The 21,406-nt window shown below is 42.2% G+C and overlaps 1 protein-coding gene across 3 annotated transcripts in view; it reads left to right on the top strand.

Annotated features, from left to right (window-relative positions):
* Positions 1-21,406, top strand: part of Rfx4 (regulatory factor X4) — a 156,031-nt gene that overhangs the window by 81,849 nt on the left and 52,776 nt on the right. For all 3 annotated transcript variants that reach the window (XM_047548259.1, XM_047548260.1, XM_047548261.1), the window contains 4 exons: positions 1,308-1,369; positions 5,084-5,297; positions 7,126-7,203; positions 13,481-13,644. In XM_047548259.1, coding sequence (XP_047404215.1) covers positions 1,308-1,369; positions 5,084-5,297; positions 7,126-7,203; positions 13,481-13,644 — 518 coding nt within the window. The remainder of the gene's footprint in view (positions 1-1,307; positions 1,370-5,083; positions 5,298-7,125; positions 7,204-13,480; positions 13,645-21,406) is intronic.

The following is a 21,406-nucleotide window of genomic DNA, read 5'->3' on the forward strand; positions in this document are numbered from 1 at the left end:
AGACAGAGTATCTATTAAGTGCTGGACTCTGCTGCAAATTATTTACATATGTTTACTTTTTAAATTTTCAAAAGCGTTCCCCAAGGTAAAGGTTATTATCATTCCCATTTCACAAATAGGGAAAGTGAGTCCTTTGCATGTGAACTTGCCAAAGGGCATCTAACCTAACAAAGAACTGAGCACCAACTGATCCTGATCCAGATTCTTTTTTTTGCGGTGGTGGTGGTGGGGGGTGTTTGCCAGGGATTGAACTCAGAGGCACTTGACCACTGAGCCACATCCCAAGCCCTATTTTGTATTTTATTTAGAAATAGGGTCTCACTGAGTTGCTTAGTGCCTCACTTTTGCTGAGGCTGACTTTGAACTTGCGATCCTCCTGTCTCAGCCTCTCCAGCCACTGGGATTACAGGCGTGTGCCACGTGCCCAGCTAAATTCACAGTTCTTACACACAACCCTCCTTTATACTGATTCCACAAACATCATCTCAGTAAACACACAGGAAAGAGGCCCCTTGGTGTGTTTCCATCTCTCCTCCAGGTTTCCTGTGAATCTGTGGTTGCCCTGGGCCATAGTGGTCAGCACCCTCTCCTGGGCTAACAGGTCAAGGATATGCTCTCCTGGGAGGGATCTGAGCTTCAGTCCTTCATTCATGAAATATGGATCAAGCTCTTCCACATGCCAAGCCCCATGCAAGGTCCTGGCTCTTGCATGGACCTTGTGTTCAAGTAGGAAGAGACCCAAGCTAAGCAGACAAGATCATGCTATGGTGCTAAGTATAAAAAGGCATAAATCAGGGCCCATTGGTGGCAAGGGATGGCTGTGCTGCTTGAAACTGGTTGGTCTAAACGACCTGTGGGCAGAGTGACAGTGCCCCAAATCCTGAATGGCTTGAGACAAGGACCCAGCCTTGGGGGAATCTGGGTGACTGCAGGAGAGGAAGGCCAGGGTGAGCAGGGGTGAGCAGGGCCGTCACAGGCCGAGTGTGGGTTTTGGTTCCAAGTGTGATGGAGGGTTTTAAGCAGGGGAGTGGCTTATTCTAGACCAACCAGCTCTTCTATGTTGAGTAGGAAGGAGCAAAGCACAGAGGGACCATGTGAGAGGCCCTCAGGATCAGAGCCCACCACCATCTGGGGACTCCCCCTGCCTCTCCAGCCTTGTCTTCTCCAGGGTCCCACAGACTCCTAACAAGTGATGGCACCAAGAACCTGTTTCCCTCCCTTTGTATGATTGTCATTTGTAAAAAAAACTCAGTCACTGTGCCCCCAAGTTCTCCCTGTGGGTAACTGATTCTTGTGTTGACTTGCAGATCATAAGGCAGCAGTTTCCTCAGCTGACCACCAGAAGACTCGGGACCCGAGGACAGTCAAAGTAAGCACGCATTGTCCTGCTGCTCACAGCCGCATCTCTGGGCCTGGAGATAGGTGGGACCCCAGGCCGCTCATGCTGAGCTCCACCTGCAGGCCTGCAGGGTGGTCTGTGCCTAGAGGGAACACACAGCAGCTTTATGACAGCTGGGTTCCCTCCCTCAGGACCCTTGGAAGAGAAGTCCTTCAGTAGCTTGGGACCTTTTAGCCTGGCAGCTGGATGGAATCTGATTTCGTGCCACCCTATCTTAAGGCGTTTTTTTTTGTCCAGTAGACTGGGCATCTTTTCAAGTAGCACCTTGTGGCTTCCTGGACCAATCCCAGGATACTTGGACTGTTTTTGCTGGGCAAACTCTGCTCTAATAGGATCCTAGCAGGCCAGAGGAGCCAACGAGTGGGTACTAAACCTGGCAGGAAACTTTACTCCGATGTGGCGCACAAGGGACGATATCCTTGTACTGGGAACTGGGAACATTCTGATGGGCAAGACAGATAAGAACAAGAGGCAAAAAGGGAAGGGCTTCCTGAGGAGGTGATGCTTAGGGAAGACCTGAGGAGGCTGCCATAGGACACCTGTCTCCCAGGTGTGTGTCAGAGAGAAGGGGATCTCGGCCTGTCCTGCTCAGGCCTCATTAAAATCCACATCAGAGGACTCGCCTCTACAGATGTTTCAAAAAGTGTTGCATGTCACACGTGCGAGTTGGGTTGGCCCAGAGTTAAGCAGCTTCCTTTGTTCATGGCGACTCCACTAGAGGGTGCATAGAGCATTTCTAAACCTTGACCGTGGTAAGCAGGTCAGCAGAGTGAGTTATGAAACCCTGGGCTTTTACTTTTTTCTTCAACCAACCATCTAGGACTTGTAGGCCTGGTTTCTAAGGGTGTTTCAAAAGCATGCCCATTTGCCACCATAAGCAAAACCCCCAGTCCCCTAACCTGCTTCTGACACCCCTGGCAGCAAGCACACTCTTATCCTCCAGGGGTGGGTTTGACTTTGGGAATGTTAGGGACAGAAAATGGATGATCAAACTGGGGAAAAAATCCTTTTTGGTAAAGTTCTGAGAATAATGAGACTAACTTTTTTTTGTATGACTCAGAAGCTGCTGGGGCAAATTCTAAAGGGAAAAATTTTGATCAAAGGACATCTTGAAATATAATGCCTAACAATTTTTCAAGGTGATTGCTCTAAAGAAAATTGTGGTATCTGTTTAAAGGTTTCAGCTTTGGTAAGCTTACGAAGTACAAAAGCCAAGTCTTCGTTCCTTATTTGTTGGTGAGCACTCCATGGAAGATACCAAGTGTTGGTCTAACAGACGAGTGGATGGATGCATGGGCAGGTGTCGAATGAATGGAAATGAGTGATTTTTGTCCAACTTTGGGTCTTTAAAGAGTGACTAGCTCCAATAATACATCATCATCCATTTCTAAGAAGAGTAAAAATAGTAAAAACAGTAAAGCCAGAGAGAAAAGATGGTCGAAACAGAACAGGAAAGTTTCCCATCCTGCATAAATTTGGAGAAAGTTCCTTTCTGTTCACATGAAAGAACCTGTTTTTGTTTTCTTTTTCTTTAACCTGCTGGTTGGCAAATGGGGCAATATCCTTTTTTAAAAAATTGGTATAGTCAAGTGTATCAGATCTTCTCCAGAAGGATCCTCCCAGGTCCATCCCCCCTCAGCCCCTGGAAAGGCAATGAAAAGCTCTCTCTCAGCAAATTCACCTCAACGGAAGAAACATGGGGGGTGGCCAGTGAGGAGTGTTGATGTGCCCGTCAGAACCAAAATAGAAAAGCCGAGAAGGGACCAAGAGTTTTATTGTGGTTGCCAAGTTTAGCAACATACATGCTGAATAATCAAGGAGTGGTCTGGTCTAGATGTATTATGACTGTATATATAGATAAGCATAGATATATTGATTGGTAGAGATATAGATGATCTGAAGTTATAGAGGGGGACTTCTTTAAGTGAACGCGGCTTGTCCTAACTGCCTTCCCACAGAAGGGTGATTCCGCAGCCTCTGGAACTAGCCCCTCCCCCAAGGAGTGTCTCTGATGGAAAGGCAGTTACGTGACAGTTGGGCAGTAGAAGGCACAGACGGCAGATATCAGCTCAACACAAAGAACTTTCTGATAACTATATCGGCTTAAAATGAACTGGGCCACCTTTGGAGGGCCCGAGTTCTTCGTCCCAGGAGGCATTCAGATAGAGGCGAGGTGCCCACTGAGCAGAAATATCACAGAATGGTACTGAAGTAACGGGGTCGGGCAAGGGAAGGTTCTGTGTTCAGCTCCTCCCTCCCTATGGAAACCTTTCTGGTTCATCAAAATGCCTTTTCTTTTGCATTATCTTGTGACTGCCACCACATAGCCATGGGTAGAGAAAAGTAGTGAATGTGTCATGCAGCGTTTCTGAAAGCAAGGTCCACGGGTGCCTCAGGCTGGTATAGCCAGGGGCTGTGAAAATCTAGACTTGTTAAACTGGAATCTTGGGGATGGGCAGCAGTCTTACGGTTAGTCAAGTTTGAGAATCTGTGGTTTAGTGGTTAAAGCACTTTGGAGGTTCAAACTCTGCCTCTACGACTAACTCACTGGGTGACCTTGAGGATGTGAGTTCAGTTCTCTTGACCTTAGTTTCCTTGTCTGTAGAGTGGGGGTAATAACTACTGGTTCAGCCTCCTGGGGACTTTGTGAGATTAAGTAAGTCAAGCCCTCAGCACCAGAGATTTCAAACTGATGTGCTTCAGGGTCACCAGCAATACTTGTCTCAGTGCTGATTCTTGGGCCCGATTCTCAGATGTTCTGAAACAGTTGGTCCTGGGAAAAGGGGGTCTAAGAATTTCAACTTTTGCTAAGCTCCCTAAGATATCCTGGCACACCTTAAGGTTTAAGATACCACTGTGCTGTTTTCTGCTAATGAAACATAATGACCTGTAGTCAAGAACATGTTCTTGCCCTAAATGGCTCTAAGGTCCCTGAACAAATTGTTTGAGCTTTCTTGCCTACATTGTCTCGCCTTTAGAAAAACGATAATAGTCCTCATTTCATAGGGTTATTTTACAAATCAATTTATGTAAAGCACTTTGCAAAGTGTCCAATCCGTAGCAAGTGCTCAGTAGATGTGGCTGACATTCAAACAAAGCATAGCTGCCATTCCTCATTGGTCTCGATGGAAAACGTTGCTATTATTAAGTTCATTTTGAGTTAATAAAAAGTTCTGGTCTTTTTTTGACTTTCAATGTCAACTGAAATACTGAATTTATCTTTTTAAAAAATACTGTTCAGTGAGACTGTCTTTGTTTTTTTCTCCGATTAACCAGATGAATTTTTGTTGGCAGTGCAATTAGCAGTCATAAACACATCCTGCCGCTTGGGTCCCCACAGAGGGGGACATCAAGTGCTGTGCCCCTGGGATCACATTCAGTAGACATAGAGATCAAGTACAAATGGAAAAATTTTCATCCCCTCTCTGCAAAGTATTTGACTTAACATTTTCTGTAGGAGGCAATTTTGGTTATTTTTACCTGCCTGATTGATGGCTGGCAACATGGAACTTTGGTTTAATTCTAGTTTTCAGAGATATCAAGGCTTATAGGAGAGTTAACACTTCCAGCCCCGGGTAGGATATGCCCAGCCACCTTGGCCTTGGGTGAACCCCCCCCACCAACTCAGAAAACCCCACCTAATCATAGTGCATACGGGCCCCCCTCTGTCTCTTTGTGGCCCAGGTACCATTACTACGGCATTGCGGTGAAGGAAAGCTCCCAATATTATGATGTGATGTATTCCAAGAAAGGAGCCGCCTGGGTGAGCGAGACGGGCAAGAAAGAAGTGAGCAAACAGACAGTGGCATATTCACCCCGGTCCAAACTTGGAACGTTGCTGCCAGAGTTTCCAAATGTCAAAGATCTAAATCTGCCAGCCAGCCTGCCTGAGGAGAAGGTAACCACACCTGAGGGGTAGCTGGAGTGGCTAGCTCTTCTCTCTCTTACACACACACACACACACACACAGCTGGAGTGGCTAGCTCTTCTCTCTCTTACACACACACACACACACACACAGCTGGAGTGGCTAGCTCTTCTCTCTCTTACACACACACACACACACAGCTGGAGTGGCTAGCTCTTCTCTCTCTTACACACACACACACACACAGCTGGAGTGGCTAGCTCTTCTCTCTCTTACACACACACACACACACACACAGCTGGAGTTGCTAGCTCTTCTCTCTCTTACACACACACACACACAGCTGGAGTGGCTAGCTCTTCTCTCTCACACACACACACAGCTGGAGTGGCTAGTGGCTAGCTCTTCTCTCTCTTTACACATACACACACACATACACACACACAGCTGGAGTGGCTAGCTTTTCTCTCTTACACACACACACACACACACACAGCTGGAGTGGATAGCTCTTCTCTCTCTCTTACACACACACACACACACACACACACACACTTCTATTGCAGAACAGTGACTATAAAAAACAGCGATTTTGTTAGTAATAATGTGCCAGTACTGGATTCTTAGTTGTGCCAAGTGTACCACAGACATGTAAGATATTAACAGTGAGGACAGCTGTGTGTGAGGTCGGTGGGAACTCTCCCTATTATTTCCACAACTTTTCTGTAAATCCAAAACTATTCTAAAATTTTAAAGTTTACTCTGACCTGTCTGCCTACTTTACCATCTCTACCTACCTCCATGTCTCTCTCTCATCCATCCGACTCTGTCACCTCTATCATCTCTCCACCCTCCTGCACACCTGTTCTAAGACATTATGCTGTCTCGTTTCACAAGGGAAGAACCCTCTCCTGTGGATTACTTTTCCACAGAATAATGTTCCATGTGCTGCAGGGGATTTGGTGAAATCCTACTCTCATAGTCAAAAAAGATTTTATGGGTAGAGTGAATCAGAAAGTTCTGATCACAGGGCATTTGGGGGCTAGGTGCTAGAGCAGCCAGCCCGGGAGGTTTCCTAGGAGCACCAGGTCTCTAACGTGCCAGTGCTCCAACCTGCATCTAGCTTCTACAAGCCTGTGGGTCACATAGGAGCAAGGATGCGGTGGAGGACAGGACCCAAGTTCTGTTTCCAGGAAGCTTGTAGTCTAGCAAGAAGATAGACACTTGCTTAAGCAAACTTCGGTTTATATAAAATGCATGTCTACATTCTGAAATGAAGAAAAAGAACTTCTATCTGTAAAGGACTCTTAAAGTCTAAGGACTAGATGAATTTTTTTTTCTAAACAAAATTCTTATACCATGGTAAGGTCCCCGAATGAATGGAAGAGGGGGAAGATAATTAAAAAAAAAAAAAAAAAAAAAAAACTGAGTAGATTTCAGAGAATTTCCTAAAGTCTTATAGAGATTTTAGCAGAAGCACTTCTTTTAAATACACATTGGGTTTTAGTTTTTCAGTAATTTAGCCAATGAGGAGCGTTTGGTTCAATAAGCCCGGCTGCTGGGTACAGGAGCATGGGTAACAGGTCACTTTTATTTTCCTGGAGCCTTCTGACTCAGGGTGGACAATGGGGGCAGCAAGAGGAACCAGGCTCTCTGTAGCTCAGGGGGATGCCCTGATAGAGATGCACACTCTGGTACCATGTGAGCCCAGAGCAGGGGGCCGGGGCAGGGACACCCCCCACCTAGGGAAAGCAGTCCCTCCAACAGGGAACGAATGACTTCAACACGGAAATTCCAAGGGCAGCCACGATGTGTATTAACGTCTGCCTTTGTTGTTGATCCTCCACCCGCCCCACAGGTTTCTACCTTTATTATGATGTACAGAACACACTGTCAGAGAATACTGGACACTGTAATAAGAGCCAACTTTGATGAGGTAGGTCGACACGTGTTGAGCTGTGAATACTCTGTATTAAAATATTATACTTGCCATGAGCTCCTACTTCATGAACTTCTGCCAGGTGTGGGCCTGCCTGCGGTCTGGAAGCATTTGACACCCATTGGCTCCCCTAGTCCTCACAGGGGCCCCACAATCCAGGTGCTATTATTATCCCCATGTTACAGAGCTTGTGTGTGCAGAGCAGGTGGCCTGGGCTTTTCCTTGATTTGCCTAGTGAACCACACCCTACCCCATTGGCCCTCTGGGAAGACCATTTTGCCTGCATCTCAGTATACCCAGAATTACAGATTCTGAGAAACTTAAGGAAAGCTTTCTTATATTTTGGATTTAGCCTTTTCCTGAGGCCATCCACTTCAGTGCATTAGTTGCTGGTTACCCTCTAGTCTCAAGTTCTGACCCACATTTCCATCAAATTCTGGCTTTTGGGCCGTCTTTAAACACAAACGATGTAAGCAGTCTGTTTCATTTTTATTTCAAAATGTTACAATTAAATAAAGAATAGAGAGGAGGAAGTGGAAAGGATTGAGGCCCCTGTTATAAAACCACACTGACAATAAAATGCCATCCAAAAGAGCCTTCCAGAGGGATGGCAAGAAACCACACGTTTTGCCCTGTAAGCTGGAGCCCTTGCTGTTTAAAGAAAATACCTTTCAGGCAAAAAGAGCAACAACAAAAACCTAGAATTGGATATGAACATTTAATTTAAGGGAAGATAATGTGGGTGAGAAAAGAGCTATAAAAACCAGTAGTTACTGGTGGAAAATACCTTGGAAATTCCTTTTGAGTTTTGGGGGACGGGAGGTGCTGTGGCGGAGGGGTGTGAAGTGGTGTAAGGTAGGCAGGCTCTTCGCCCATATTGTCCGTGCCTCGTGGCAGTAGATGCTTATTGAACACTCATACACACTGTTACCTGACTCGGAGACACAGCTCCAGAAAAGAGAACTGTGTGTTGGTAGAGAAGTACTCGTCTTCCTCCTCTTGGTTTTTATCACTTGATTCCTAAAATGTCCTTTAAAAACCTCCCAAATTATTTGAGCAAACATTTTGGTGGAATTTTTATAAGAAAGAAAAATGTCTGCTTTCTCTCAAACTGTGGTTTGGCTATGTCATAAGTTCCAAAGATCACTGCAATCTGGGCAAATGATGAATCGCGATTGATTGAGACAACAAATAACAAATTGCTGCTACAACAAATAACCCTCAAACCTTAACTCATGGTCCAAAATGACTGCTCTTAGTTGTAGGGCTGTTTTCTGGGGGTGGTTTGGGGACCAAGGCTTCTTCCATCTTATGGCTACCACCCATTCCAGAGCCTTGGAATTCTATTCAGTTGATGGGTAGAGGAAAAAGCTTTGGGTAGGTACACCCCCTTTATTAACCTTATCAGCTCAGAAAGAAAACACATCACCATTGTGTGATTGGCAAGAGCATGTCCCACAGTTCCATCTTGATGCAGCCAGGTATGGGGGGCAGGTGACCCATCCCTGGGCACTATATAGAGGAGGGACTCCAACCTATAATGGACAGCTGTCCTCTCAAACAACAAAATTAGTGACAGTCCTCCCTTATGTTCCTATGTAGCTTTATTTAACTCAAAACTCACTCTCAACATCTCATTTCACTTCCATTCCCCTAATTCCAACCCTACTGAGCACCCAGTATTGCCACACGCACCATTAGAGAGATGAGCAAGACAGCCTAGAGGGACTAAGACGAGCAAGCCAGCTGTCAGGATGCAGGAGATGCAGCGAGTGGTCCAGCTCAGTGCTCCTTCGGGAACAGTGCCAGACTCGGAGCCCCAGGCTTGGCTGGAAAACCTGGCTCTGCCTTACCAGCTTTGTTTCCTCATCCTAGAAATGAAGATAAAAATAGCACAACCACCTGTGTACTTGACAGGATTACTAGAAGGAGGCGATGAGAGTCCCTGGCAAAAACTCTTTATGAACTGTGAACAGTCATATAAATGCTCGTTCTTATTAGATATATCCCCCAGAAAATGGACTCGCCCTTTGTCACCTGACACCTTTAGTCTGAAGTCCTTTCTGCTCCCCTGGTAGGGATATTTGTTGGTGGTTTTCAAGATTGCTAATCAAGACATGATTCGTTGTACCTAACCACAAAAGAAACAAAGGAGGAGGGATTACTTTACCTTTGAGTGCATGACTTTCTCCCCCAGCTGAGAAAAGTTATTGGCAAATGAATTGTGGGTGCCTCTGGCAACCTTGGCTTTATTGTTTGAAGTCTTCAAAATCTTGGATACTGATCAAGATTACAACTTAGGCTAAATTATCTTATTTGTTTCCTTATTTATTGTTTGTCTCTACTACTACATCATAAGCCCTGGAGGGCACGAAATGTGCATGTTTTCTTCACTATTGGCCAGACACACTCTTAATCTCAGTACATATTTTTGGGGGTGCCAGGGTGAGTGGATTGGTGGATGGATGGGTGGGTGGGTGAGTAGATATAACTGATGTGTATAAAAATGCCACTGACCTATAACATTGTCAAACAAGTACAAAGAACACACATTTGTATGTAGGGACTCCCTTGTAAGGTCTTCTCTGAACATCATTGCACAGTGATCTATAATGTCCGACAGCCCTGTGTTTGAGCCCACCACTCAAATTCACCATTTATTTTAGCCGGTGACCATGAGCAAAGTAATTACCTTGAGTCTCAACATCTTTTGTTGAAAAAATGGAGATAATACTTATACCTACTTCATAGTAAAATACATGAGATATACATGAAATTGTATGTATAAAGAGTCTGATTTTATACCAGAACATGATAGATGGTAGGTATTTAGGGTAGTTATTACTTTAATGAGATCTTTTGAATCCTGTGACAATTAAACACCCCAATTACAAGCCTTCAGATGTATTTCTGCAAGTTGCCAATATGTTAGCAATAAACTAAACATGGACATGGAAAAGAAATAGAAAATCTGCTTAAGTATTCTTAGGAAAATCTCTTGATACTTCATTGGGTCAAGGGAAAAAGAGCTGAGAATTTAGGAGCTTGAAACAGATAACCCAGAAAATTTACATTAAATAATCTTTTTCAATCATTGCCTGTGATTCTTTCACCAATAATGCTTGCAAGGCGTACAGAGAACTTATCAGAATTCTTCCTGATATCTAATAATAAGTTTCCATGTGTTAAATGCCTACAGTGCCAGGTATTTTATGCAACTTATCTTATTTCATCTTAAGCTGATATCTCCCATATACTTAGTCCTGGGCACCAGATTCGGTTGATTCAGTTGAGCTCTTAATTTCCTGCCCCAAATCTGTTTTTCCTGAGCTTTAGATTCCCACTACCCTCCACCAGTTACTCAAGCCATAAGCCTGGATTCTTGCCTGTCCCTCTCCTTGCTGTCCTGTTCACCCAGAGGTCACATCCTCTCTCCCTTCTGAAGAGAACACTGCATCTGTCCACGTCACACCTGACCTCCAGGACTTGAGCTCTTGAACTTTACACTCTTTTTGTTCCTTTGTGTTCCTTCTCACCCAGAGGGACCAGAACACTGATCAATAAATAGTCTAAAACAGAGAGGGAGGGAGGTCTAAACTGGATGATAGACTTTCAACAAAAGCCATCAGGAAACTGGTAACTGATCAGGGCTCCCCGTGCAGCCCAAACAGGCTTGAAACAGACAGATGCCTGCTAAAGACACTGATTTCCCACAGATTTGTTTTACCCTACACAGCAGATGATCTTTTCCACACTTTTTCCTAGAAACTGATTGTGTGTGTGTGTGTGTATATCATATATATATATGAGAGAGAGAGAGAGAGGACTACATGCAAGGGGAGCCAAGTAAGGCAGATGGATTCAGAATCTACCAACTCTCAGGAATCAACTGAGCCTAACTTCTTACTCAGGGTGGGAGGAGTAGGCAGGAAGGTTCAGCACCTGGACCAAGCTTATCCCAGTGTCCAGAGATGAGCTAGGATCAGGAAAGAGGAGGGTCCTCTGGAGGTGAGCACCTTGTCCATGATGATGACCATCTCCAGACCCAGGCTGGGCCAATAGTCAGCCACCAGATAGCGCAAATAATAGAACAAGAACCTTGAGAGGAGAGCAAAGCCACTTTGGGAATCCTGACTTGGCCACACTCAGGAACTGAAGCAAGAGGGTCCTGAACACTTGGGGAAGGACGCTGCTTTCTTGGGCTTGATGGTGGCAGTGCCTCTGTTGATATAACAACAAGAGCAGCTAACCTTTACTAAGCATCTATGCTATATCAATCCTGTAATAAGTACTTTATGTGAATCTTTGCCAAAACCTATGCAGTAAAGACTACTATTGTCCTCTTTTCAAAGATAAGGCAACTGATGCTTAGGAATATTGTAGTTGTTAGTTGGGCCAGGATTGGAACCCTGAAGTCATTCCTTGCTCATCCAGATTTTGTTTGTTTTAATTTTCTGTCTTGTTGAAAACTTGGCAATATTTTAATTGTTGTGGAATAAATAAGGCTATAACTTAAGGCTTACAACTTAATGACCTAACTTCATTCCCTACTTTGGTCATGCCTTTGGCAATGACAGTTTCCCCCCAGGAAGTCAGAGGGGCCTTGCCTTTCCTCCAGCCTTCCATCTAGTGCTTACACTGGGAAGTTCAGGCAGGCTGTGGGCAGCGGAAAGTCTGTCCACAGGAGGCTGCACTCAGACCACCAGGCTAGAGACAGACAGGGCCCCCCTCTCCCTGGTGAGAAGAAAATAAGACCCTCCTCCTAGATAAGAGGCCTAAAGGATGCTCCAGGATTCCCGGTTAGAAATCTGGGGAGCAGGGCTGGGGAGATAGCTCAGTCGGAAGCCCTGGGTTCGATCCCCAGCACCGCAGAAAGAAAAAAAGAAATCTAGGGAGCAGACAGCAACCCCGGGAGGGACATGGGCCTTAGGAATGGGACAGAAGCCCAGTTGTCACGTAAACAACAATCATCCAGTAGACTGATTGGTGGAAGGACGGAGACAGATGCTTAGTGACTCTGGGTATGGCAGTAAAGATTCTCAGCTGTAGTATTGCTGTATTACCCGAAACTGCAGAGTACCCGGCACATAGGAGGAACTCAGTAAGGAAGGCTGATGGGGGAGGACACCAGCCCCAAAGTACTGAAGTAGCTCCCACATTGACAGGATTGATTTGGGGAACCAGGGACATGGGAAATGCTACATGTGGGTTCAAGAGTGTCTACCTGTGGTGGAAAGAAGAATACATCATGGTCTAGGAACCAAGTTGGGTTCATTAGAATTTATGAAAATTCAGAGTTCTTTGTTCTCCAGCTTCGAGATGGACCGTTCCTCAATGATAACTGAAGTCTGGATATTTTTGGATGGTGTTATATATACCAGTTCACCATGCTCCATTTCCCTTCACCTCCCTTATCTCGCCTCGACCCCTGGACCCCCTATTCTGTCTTCTTCCTGAGCTCATGTGTTGAAACATTTCAGTGGGGGAGTATACCAAAGAGTCCTCTGCTTTGGACATTGACTCTACCGTCCATCCATCGACACAAGGCTTGAACTCCTGCTATGGTTACAATAATTGTAAATCCATTTTGAGTGCCTACTGTATTCTAACTCAGTGCTAATGGTCTGGGGATACCAAGAAAAAGCTGATCACGCATACTTCATGGCCCATGTAGCTTACTGCCCAGATATCACCACCTGCCATCAGCTGGTCAGGGCTCTTAGGGAAAATGAAGATCTGGGATATGAAAAGTTCTCTCCAATTTACCTCGTTTTGAGTGCACAAATTTGAATCTTGCACATGGCACTTCTCTCCTTCCCTTGGCTACTGTTACCTGCAACTCCCACCTCTTTCCTTTCCCCCTCCCCAGAACACCCAGGAGCCCCTGAAGCAGTGGTCTCGAAAAATAATGAGAACTTGTGCTCTGACCTTTCAAAAACCAATACCCCACCCTCCCTTCCTTGAACACGTCTCAGACTAAAGCGAGCATTGAAAGGGCCAGAGGACCAATGAGTTCATGTGCTTCCCTCTTCCGGGCAGAGGAGACCTCAGGCTGCCAGGCAGGAGGTTCTCCAGTAGTGGACATACCACACACGTGCGCAGGGGGATGGCCCGGGCAGGGGAAGCTCCCTACCCACACCAGGCTGGGGGCAGCTGCTGCTGCAGCAGGGGAGGTAGATGACAGGGCTGCAGACTGGGCTGCCTTGGTAGAGTCCCAGGGCTCTGCGGGGACAGCCCCATCTTAACTCGTGGTTCTCTCTGTGGGTTGATACAGGTTCAAAGTTTCCTTCTGCACTTTTGGCAAGGAATGCCGCCCCACATGCTGCCCGTGCTGGGCTCCTCCACCGTGGTGAACATCGTCGGCGTGTGCGACTCCATCCTCTACAAAGCTATCTCCGGGGTGCTCATGCCCACCGTGCTGCAGGCGTTACCCGACAGGTGGGCACAAGTGTTCTCGTCCCCCCTTCTGGAGGGTCCCTGGCACTGATTACTCGCGCTTCTCTTCCATTCATAATTGTGCACTGTCCCCTGTGAAGATCATTAATATTGAACTTTAAGAAATGAAAAGTTCATATTTTTGAATATAATGTTAAATTTGGACCATTTCTGTGGTTCAGAACTGCAAAGGTAAGAGTGTGGTATGCAGTGAAAAGTCTCTCTCCTGCCGGCTCCTGTTCCCCAGACAACCCCGGGGCTCCCCAGAGCATCAGAGCTAATCATCTTGGGGATCCACCCTAACCTGCTATGCTCATGTAACCAGTGCATACTATATTTTTCTTTGTTTGGTGACACCGCACAGACTGTTGTGTGCCTTGCTATAAAACAAGCCAACTTCACCTTGGAGATTATGCTGGACAGCTTACAGGGACCCTGTGGACACATTCTCGATCACACTCCTTGCTGCCCTCTGTTCGGGGTGCTGACTACTTGGATTGCCTCATGGGCTCCTCCTGGGAGAGAGGGAGGACAGTGAAGTCAGGAGATTCTTTGGCCCTCTCCTTGTGAGGTTTCTCTGCTGGCCATGTCCTTCCACAGAACTCTACTCCCTTCCAAGTTGTCCTTTGGACCCAAAGGTTGGTGAGGACCAGTGCTCCTGCTCCAGGTTGCAAGAGTCCCCCATACCTGTCCATGCATCTGTTTCTTGTTGGAACTGTTTCAGACAGCACTACTCCACATCAGTTTATAAAGTGCGTTTTTCTTAATTGGTTCTCTTGACGTTTCCAGTCCTATGCTATCACAGGCAGTGTTGTGAGGAATGACATTGTGCGTACCTTCTTTTCACGGTGGAAAGCTTTTGTTTCAAGTGGATGCTGTAATAAAGTACCTCAAGCTGGGTGGCTTAAAACAACACAAATGTATTCTATTTATCTTGTCTCTGTTAGGACACGTGCCACTGGCTTTAGGACCCAACTGGTTAATCCAAACTGATATCATGGCAAGCCTTAATGGAATCACATCTGTAAAGGCCTTTTCCAAATGAGGTCACCTTCACTGGTTCTGGGTGGACCTGTGTTTGGGGGCCACTATTCAATTCATTGCATGGAGTTTATGTGCAGAATAAATTCCTAGAGGGCTGAATTCCTGGTTCAAAGGACATGTGACCTACACTTTACTTAGTGAAGTTTTCATTTGCATTTCTCTTGTAATAAAGTTGAATATCTCTTCATATCTATGAGCTATTTATATTTTCTTTCTGTGAACTCTGTTCTTATTTACTTTCCTACTTTGTGATTGATGCTTTTTCATATTGATTTAGGAACTCTTTATTTATTATGGATATTACCCATTTAGATTGATAGAGTCCCAAATATTCTCACCTTGCTCTTTTGGTTTTTGCCATGTGAAAAATATATTTATGTTTATGAGTTGTTTTTATAGTATCTGGATTTTTTAAATTTATTTTTATTGTAAACAAATGGGATACATGTTGTTTCTGTTTGTACATGAAGTAACAGCATACCATTTGCGTAATCATACATTCATATAGGGTAATGAGGTTTGATTCATTCTGTTATTTTTTTCTTCCCCCAACCCCTCCCACCCCTCTTTTCCCTCTTTACAGTCCCTCCTTCCTCCATTCTTGCCCCCCTCCCACCCCTCATTATGTGTCATCATTCACTTATCAGTGAGATCATTCGTCTTTTGGATTTTTGAGATTGGCTTATCTCACTTAGCATGATATTCTCCAATTTCATCCATGTGCCTGCAAATGCCATAATTTTATTATTCTTTATAGCTGAGTAATATTCCATTGTATATATATATACCACAGTTTCTTTATCCATTCATCAATTGAAGGACATCTAGGTTGGTTCCACAGTCTGGCTATTGTGAATTGAGCAGCTATGAACATTGATGTGGCTGTATCTCTGTAGTATGCTGATTTTAAGTCCTTTGGGTATAGGCCGAGGAGTGGGATAGCTGGGTCAAATGGTGGGTCCATTCCAAGTTTACTAAGGAATCTCCACACTGCTTTCCAGAGTGACTGCACTAATTTGCAACCCGACCAGCAATGTATGAGTGTACTTTTTCCCCACATCCTCGCCAACACCTATTGTTGCTTGTATTCTTAATAATCTCCATTCTAATTGGGGTGAGATGGAATCTTAGTGTAGTTTTGATTTGCATTTCTCTTATTACTAAAGATGGTGAACATTTTTTCATATGTTTGTTGATTGCTTGTAGATCTTCATTTGTGAAGCATCTGATCATATCCTTAGCCCGTTTGTTGATTGGGTTATTTGTATTCTTCGTGTAGAGTTTTTTGAGTTCTTTATGTATTCTGGAAATTAGTGCTCTATCTGAAGTATAAGTGGCAAAGATTTTCTCCCACTCTGTAGGCTCTCTCTTCGCATTGCTGATAGTTTCCTTTGCTGAGAGAAAGCTATTTAGTTTGAATCTATCCCAGTTATTGATTCTTGCTTTTATTTCTTGTGCTATGTGAGTCTTGTTAAGGAAGTCTGATCCTAAGCCAACAAGGTGAAGATTTGGACCTACTTTTTCTTCTATAAGATGAAAGTATCTGGATTTTGTGTCAGAGTTTAAAAAGTATTTCTTGTACCATTTGTGAAATAATTTCTTCATGGCTTATCTCAATCCCTTTATGGTTTGATGTTTTACTTTTCATTTTTTTTGCTCAATTTAGAATGCATCCTGATATAAGATGTGAAGTCCAAATTCACTCTTGTCTGTACCTCTCTTGTCCCCAAACCATACATTGATTATTCAATTTTTTCTTCACTTACTTGAGATGCTTCCTTTGTCACACAGTAAATTTTGTATGTACTTGGGGCTATTTCTAAAGCTTCTACCTATACTATTGATATTGCGATCCATGTTCCACAATCACTTGTTTTAAGTTCTGTACTTTTAAAAACATGTTCTAAATCTAGTAGGCTAGCTCTCCTCACCATTACTTTCCTTTTTGAGAATTTTCCTGTTATTGTCACATTTTATTCTCCAGTATGAACGATTTTAGCATTGGCTTATCCAGTATGTACTGTGTATACACACAGGAGATTGTACTACATGCATAGATCAGTTTAGGGAGATTTGTATCTTTTTGAAACTGAAAATTCCTAGCTTAGACACAGTTTGCTCTTCCATTTATTCTGATCTCCTTTTAAGACCTTCAGGAATGTCATAAATATTTTTCATATAAATATTATGTATTTCCCTTTGGATTTATTCTTAGATATTTCATCTTTTTGTTGCTTTTTCTTTTTTCCAGTACTGGATATTGAACCCAGGGACACTCTACCACTGAACTATATACCTATCCTTTTTAATTCTATTTTATGTTGAGACAGGGTCTTGCTAAGCTGCCCAGGCTAGCCTGGAACTTAGAATCCTCTTGCTTCAGCCTCCTGAGTCACTGAGATTACAGGCATTTTCCAGAGTGCCTGACCTTTGTTGCTGTTGTAATTATAATCTTTTCCTTCATATCTCTTGACTGGTGGTTGTTTACCTATTTTTAAAATATTTTTATATATGAAACTATTGATATCTGTGTATTTGGCCTAACCATATTAAATTTAATTATCTTACTGTTGCATACCTTTAAAAAAATTCTCTTAGATTTTTCAGGTTTCAAATAATATTTTCTATAAATAAAGACAATTTTATATTTGTCTTTCTGATTTTTATACCTCTCATTTATTTCTCTTATCTAATTATGTTGATTTCTACTTCAAGAACATGTTAAGGTCCTCCTTGACTTCAGTAAGAATACATCTAGTATTTCTTCATTCAGCACAATGTTGATCTGACAATTGAAAAATTTTAGCACGATAAGAGATTACCATCTTAATAAAAATTTTTATGAAGGACAGTTGTTGTCCATTATCCAATGCTTTCTCATCAACTATGGAAATGATCATACTATTCATTTCCCAATATGAAACCATTCTTATATTCCTACAATAAACCTACTTAGTCATTTTTCTTTAAGAGGTACTGCAGGATTTTATTTGCTAATGTTTTATTTGCATCTTATTCATTAAAAGTCCTAGGTGAGGTTGATCTGCATTTTTCTTTGGGTATTTAATCTTTGTCAGACTTTGCTATCAATTTTACACTTATTTCATAAAAGGAAGCTTTCCTCTTTTTTTCTAAACCCTGAAACAGTTTACATAGTGTCGGAATTATTTGCACTTGAAGAGTATATCAAATTAATTGTCCTTTGAAAGCATCTATGCCTGGTGTTTTGTGGAGGCAGATCTTTGACATTTTTCCTTCTTTTCTGTAGAAACTGGTCAGTTTAGATTTTCTATCTTCTCTAAGTTTTGGCAAACAGTATTTTCCTGGAAAATTTTCCATTTCTTCCACATCTTTAAATTTATTTGCTTAGGATTGAACCAAATGGGTTATTCTGATTGACTTTCTGCTTTTTTATGTTTTGTTTTCGTTTCTGCAGTTGTACTTTTTTCCTTTTCTTTGTTATTTGTGTAAATTTTTGTCAAGGAATAATCTCTTAAGTATTTTATTGGTTCTCTTATTTTTTCTGTTTTCTCACATGTTAATTTCTGCTTTATTTTATTAACTTAATCCTTTTACTTTTCTTAAGTGTACTCTTATTCATTTATTCAACAAATATTTATTGAGTGCTTCCTATGTGTTTGATACTTGGGTTTTATCAACAACAATAGAACTGGCCAAAAAATAAATACTTGATCATTTTCTTTCATTCATGATTATTAATATGAGTATTTCAGTCTTAGATTTTTCTTTGAGCACTATTTTAGTTATATTTCCTAGGTTTTCATACATAATATTTTAATATTACTATTTTCTAGACACTTTAAAATTTCATTTTGGAGTTCTTTATATCAAGAATTTAAAAGGGCATTCTAAAATATCAAAGTGCTAAGGGCTATTGTTTTCTGGTTATATGACTCATTTTCATTTTTTTAAATTGCTTTTTAATTAGAAACTGTTGTCCAAACTATTTCTTCTTGGGACTTCATTTAGATATATTTTTTTAAATTGTCTAATATATCACCAGTTTTTGTGAATGTTCCACTGATACTTAAAAAGAAGAAACTTAGCTTTTTTCTTTCTTTCTTTCTTTCTTTCTTTCTTTCTTTCTTTCTTTCTTTCTTTCTCTTCCTTCCTTCCTTCTTTCTTTCTTTCTTCTTTCTTTCTTTTTCTTTCTTTCCTTCCTTCCTTTCTTCTTTCTTTCTTTCCTTCCTTTCTTCCTTTCTTCTTTCTTTCTTTCTTTCTTCCTTTCTTTCTTTCCTTCCTTTCTCCTCCTCCTCCTTCTTCTTTTCTTTTTCTTCCTCCCTTCCTTCCTTCTGTCCCTTCTTCTTCTTCTTCTTCTTCTTCCTTCCTTCCTTCCTTCCTTCCTTCCCCTCTTCTTCTCCTTCCTTCCTTCCTTCTTTCTTTCTTTCTTTCTTTCTTTCTTTCTTTCCTTCCTTCCTTTCTTCTTTCTTTCTTTCTTTCCTTCCTTCCTTTCTTCTTTCTTTCTTTCTTTCTTTTTCTTTCCTTCCTTTCTCCTCCTCCTCCTTCTTTTCTTTCTTTCTTTCTTCCTCCCTCCCTTCCTTCTGTCCCTTCTTCTTCTTCTTCTTCTTCTTCCTTCCTTCCTTCCTTCCCCTCTTATTATTCTCCTTCCTTCCTTCCTTCCTTCCTTTCTTTCTTCCTTCCCTTCTTCTTCTTCTCTCCTTCCTTCCTTCCCTTCTTCTCCTCTTTTCTTTCTTTCTTTCTTTCTTTTTCTTTCTTTCTTTCTTTCTTTCTTTCCTTCCTTCCTTCCTTCCTTCCTTCCTTCCTTTCTTCCTTCCTTCCTCCCTTCCTTCCCTTCTTCTTCTTCTCCTTCCTTCATTCCTTTCTTTCCTCCTCCTCCTCCTCTTCCTCCCTCCTCCTCCTCCTCCTCCTCCTCCTCCTCCTCCTCCTCCTCTTCTTCTTCTTCTTCTTCTTCTTCTTCTTCTTCCTCCCTTCCTCCCTCCCTCCCTCCCTTCCTCCCTCCCTCCCTTCCTTCCTTCCTTCCTTCCTTCCTTCCTTCCTTCCCTCTCTCTGCCCGTTTGGTGCTGGGGATTGAACACAGAACACATACTAGGCAAGCACAATATGACCCCAGCCCCAGGAACTCAAGTTTTTAAGGTTCAAACTTTGATGCATATGTTATTTGGATCAATCTTATTTTTCCCCCTTGGTTAATGATTTTATTTCTATTTCATAATGCATATTTAAAACATGCAGAAGAGTTTAATGAGCATCTACATCCAACATCGATAAGATTTAACAACTTACTATTTTGCTACATTTTGGATCAATTTTATTGTTACTTAGTTCTTCTGCTGTACCAATGTCTTTTGTCTTAGATCTATCATGGACTCAAAGGTAAGACTTCTTGTGAACTTGTGCCATCCAATTTTACTGTATATCTCCTATAATTGTTTATTTCATTTTAATTTTTAAATTCAGGTCTACTGGAGCTTATATCTATTACCATTTGCCACTTTTATTTAGTCTATATGATAAAAATAGTTCCATCACTTTCAAAAAATAACTTCATTTTCCTCTTTAGTCATCCATCTCCCCGCTGCCAGCCTTTGGCAATCACTCTTCTACTTTCTGTCTCTGGTTTTGCCTTTTCCAAAATCTTGTATAAATGGAATCGTACAGTAGCCTTTGGGTCTGACTTCTCTCGCTTAGCACAGCCCTTGTTGTTTGTGTCAGCAATTTGATCTTTTTAAGGGCTCAGTAGTATTACACAGTATGGATATACACAGTGTTTCTATTCACCAGTTGAAGGGCATTTAAGTTGATTCCAGTTTTTCAATTCTCTAAATATACCAGTATCAAAATATGCACACAGAGTTTTGTGAAAGCTTTCATTTCCCTTGCTTACATACTAAGAGTGTGATTGCCAAGGTGCGTAGTGAATATACATTTGACATTCTAAGAACTTGCCACTGTATTCCTACAGCAATGTTGGCAGTCCTGGTTGTTCAGCGTCCTCAACAGCACTTGATGTTATTGGGATTTTGATTGTTTTAGCCATTGTAAAAGTTGTGTAGAATCTGATGGTGATTTTAATTTGCATTATCTCAGTGACTAAGGATGTCAAGCGGCTTGAAAACATTCTTATTTGCCATTCACATATCTATTTTTGGTAAAATATCTGTTCAAATCTTTTGCCTATTTGTTGTTATTGGGTTGTTGTTTTATTCGTTAATGAGTTTGGAGAGTACTCTATATATTCTGGATATAAGTTCTTTAGCAGACATGTGTTATGAAAATATTTCCCCTAATCTTTGACTTGCTTTTTTCATTTTATTAATTATCATTTGAGAAACAGAACTTTTTAATTTTGATGAATTTTGATTTATCAAAAAAATTTATTGATTTCACTTTCAGTGTCGTCTAATAACTCATTGCCATGAAAAATCACAAAAATTTCCCCCTGTGTTCTCATCTAGAAGTTTTTGAGTTTTATTTTTGTGTGAGACAGGACCTCACTATTTTGCCCAGACTGGTCTTGTACTCCTGGGCTCAAGTGCTCCTCTCTGCTTAGCTAGGCTAAGCAGTAGACAGGGTTATAAGCCTGCACCACCCACTTCCAGCTTGATTCATGTTTTAGTTTTACATATGATGCAAGGTGTAAGAGGTCAAGGTTTGATTCATTTTTGTTTTTTGCAGATGAAGATTCAAATATTTCAGTACCATTTGTTTATAAGATTAATAGAATTTTCTATTAGTCTTT

The sequence above is a fragment of the Sciurus carolinensis genome, chromosome 4 (genome assembly GCF_902686445.1).
Source record: "Sciurus carolinensis chromosome 4, mSciCar1.2, whole genome shotgun sequence".
NCBI lineage: Eukaryota > Metazoa > Chordata > Mammalia > Rodentia > Sciuridae > Sciurus > Sciurus carolinensis.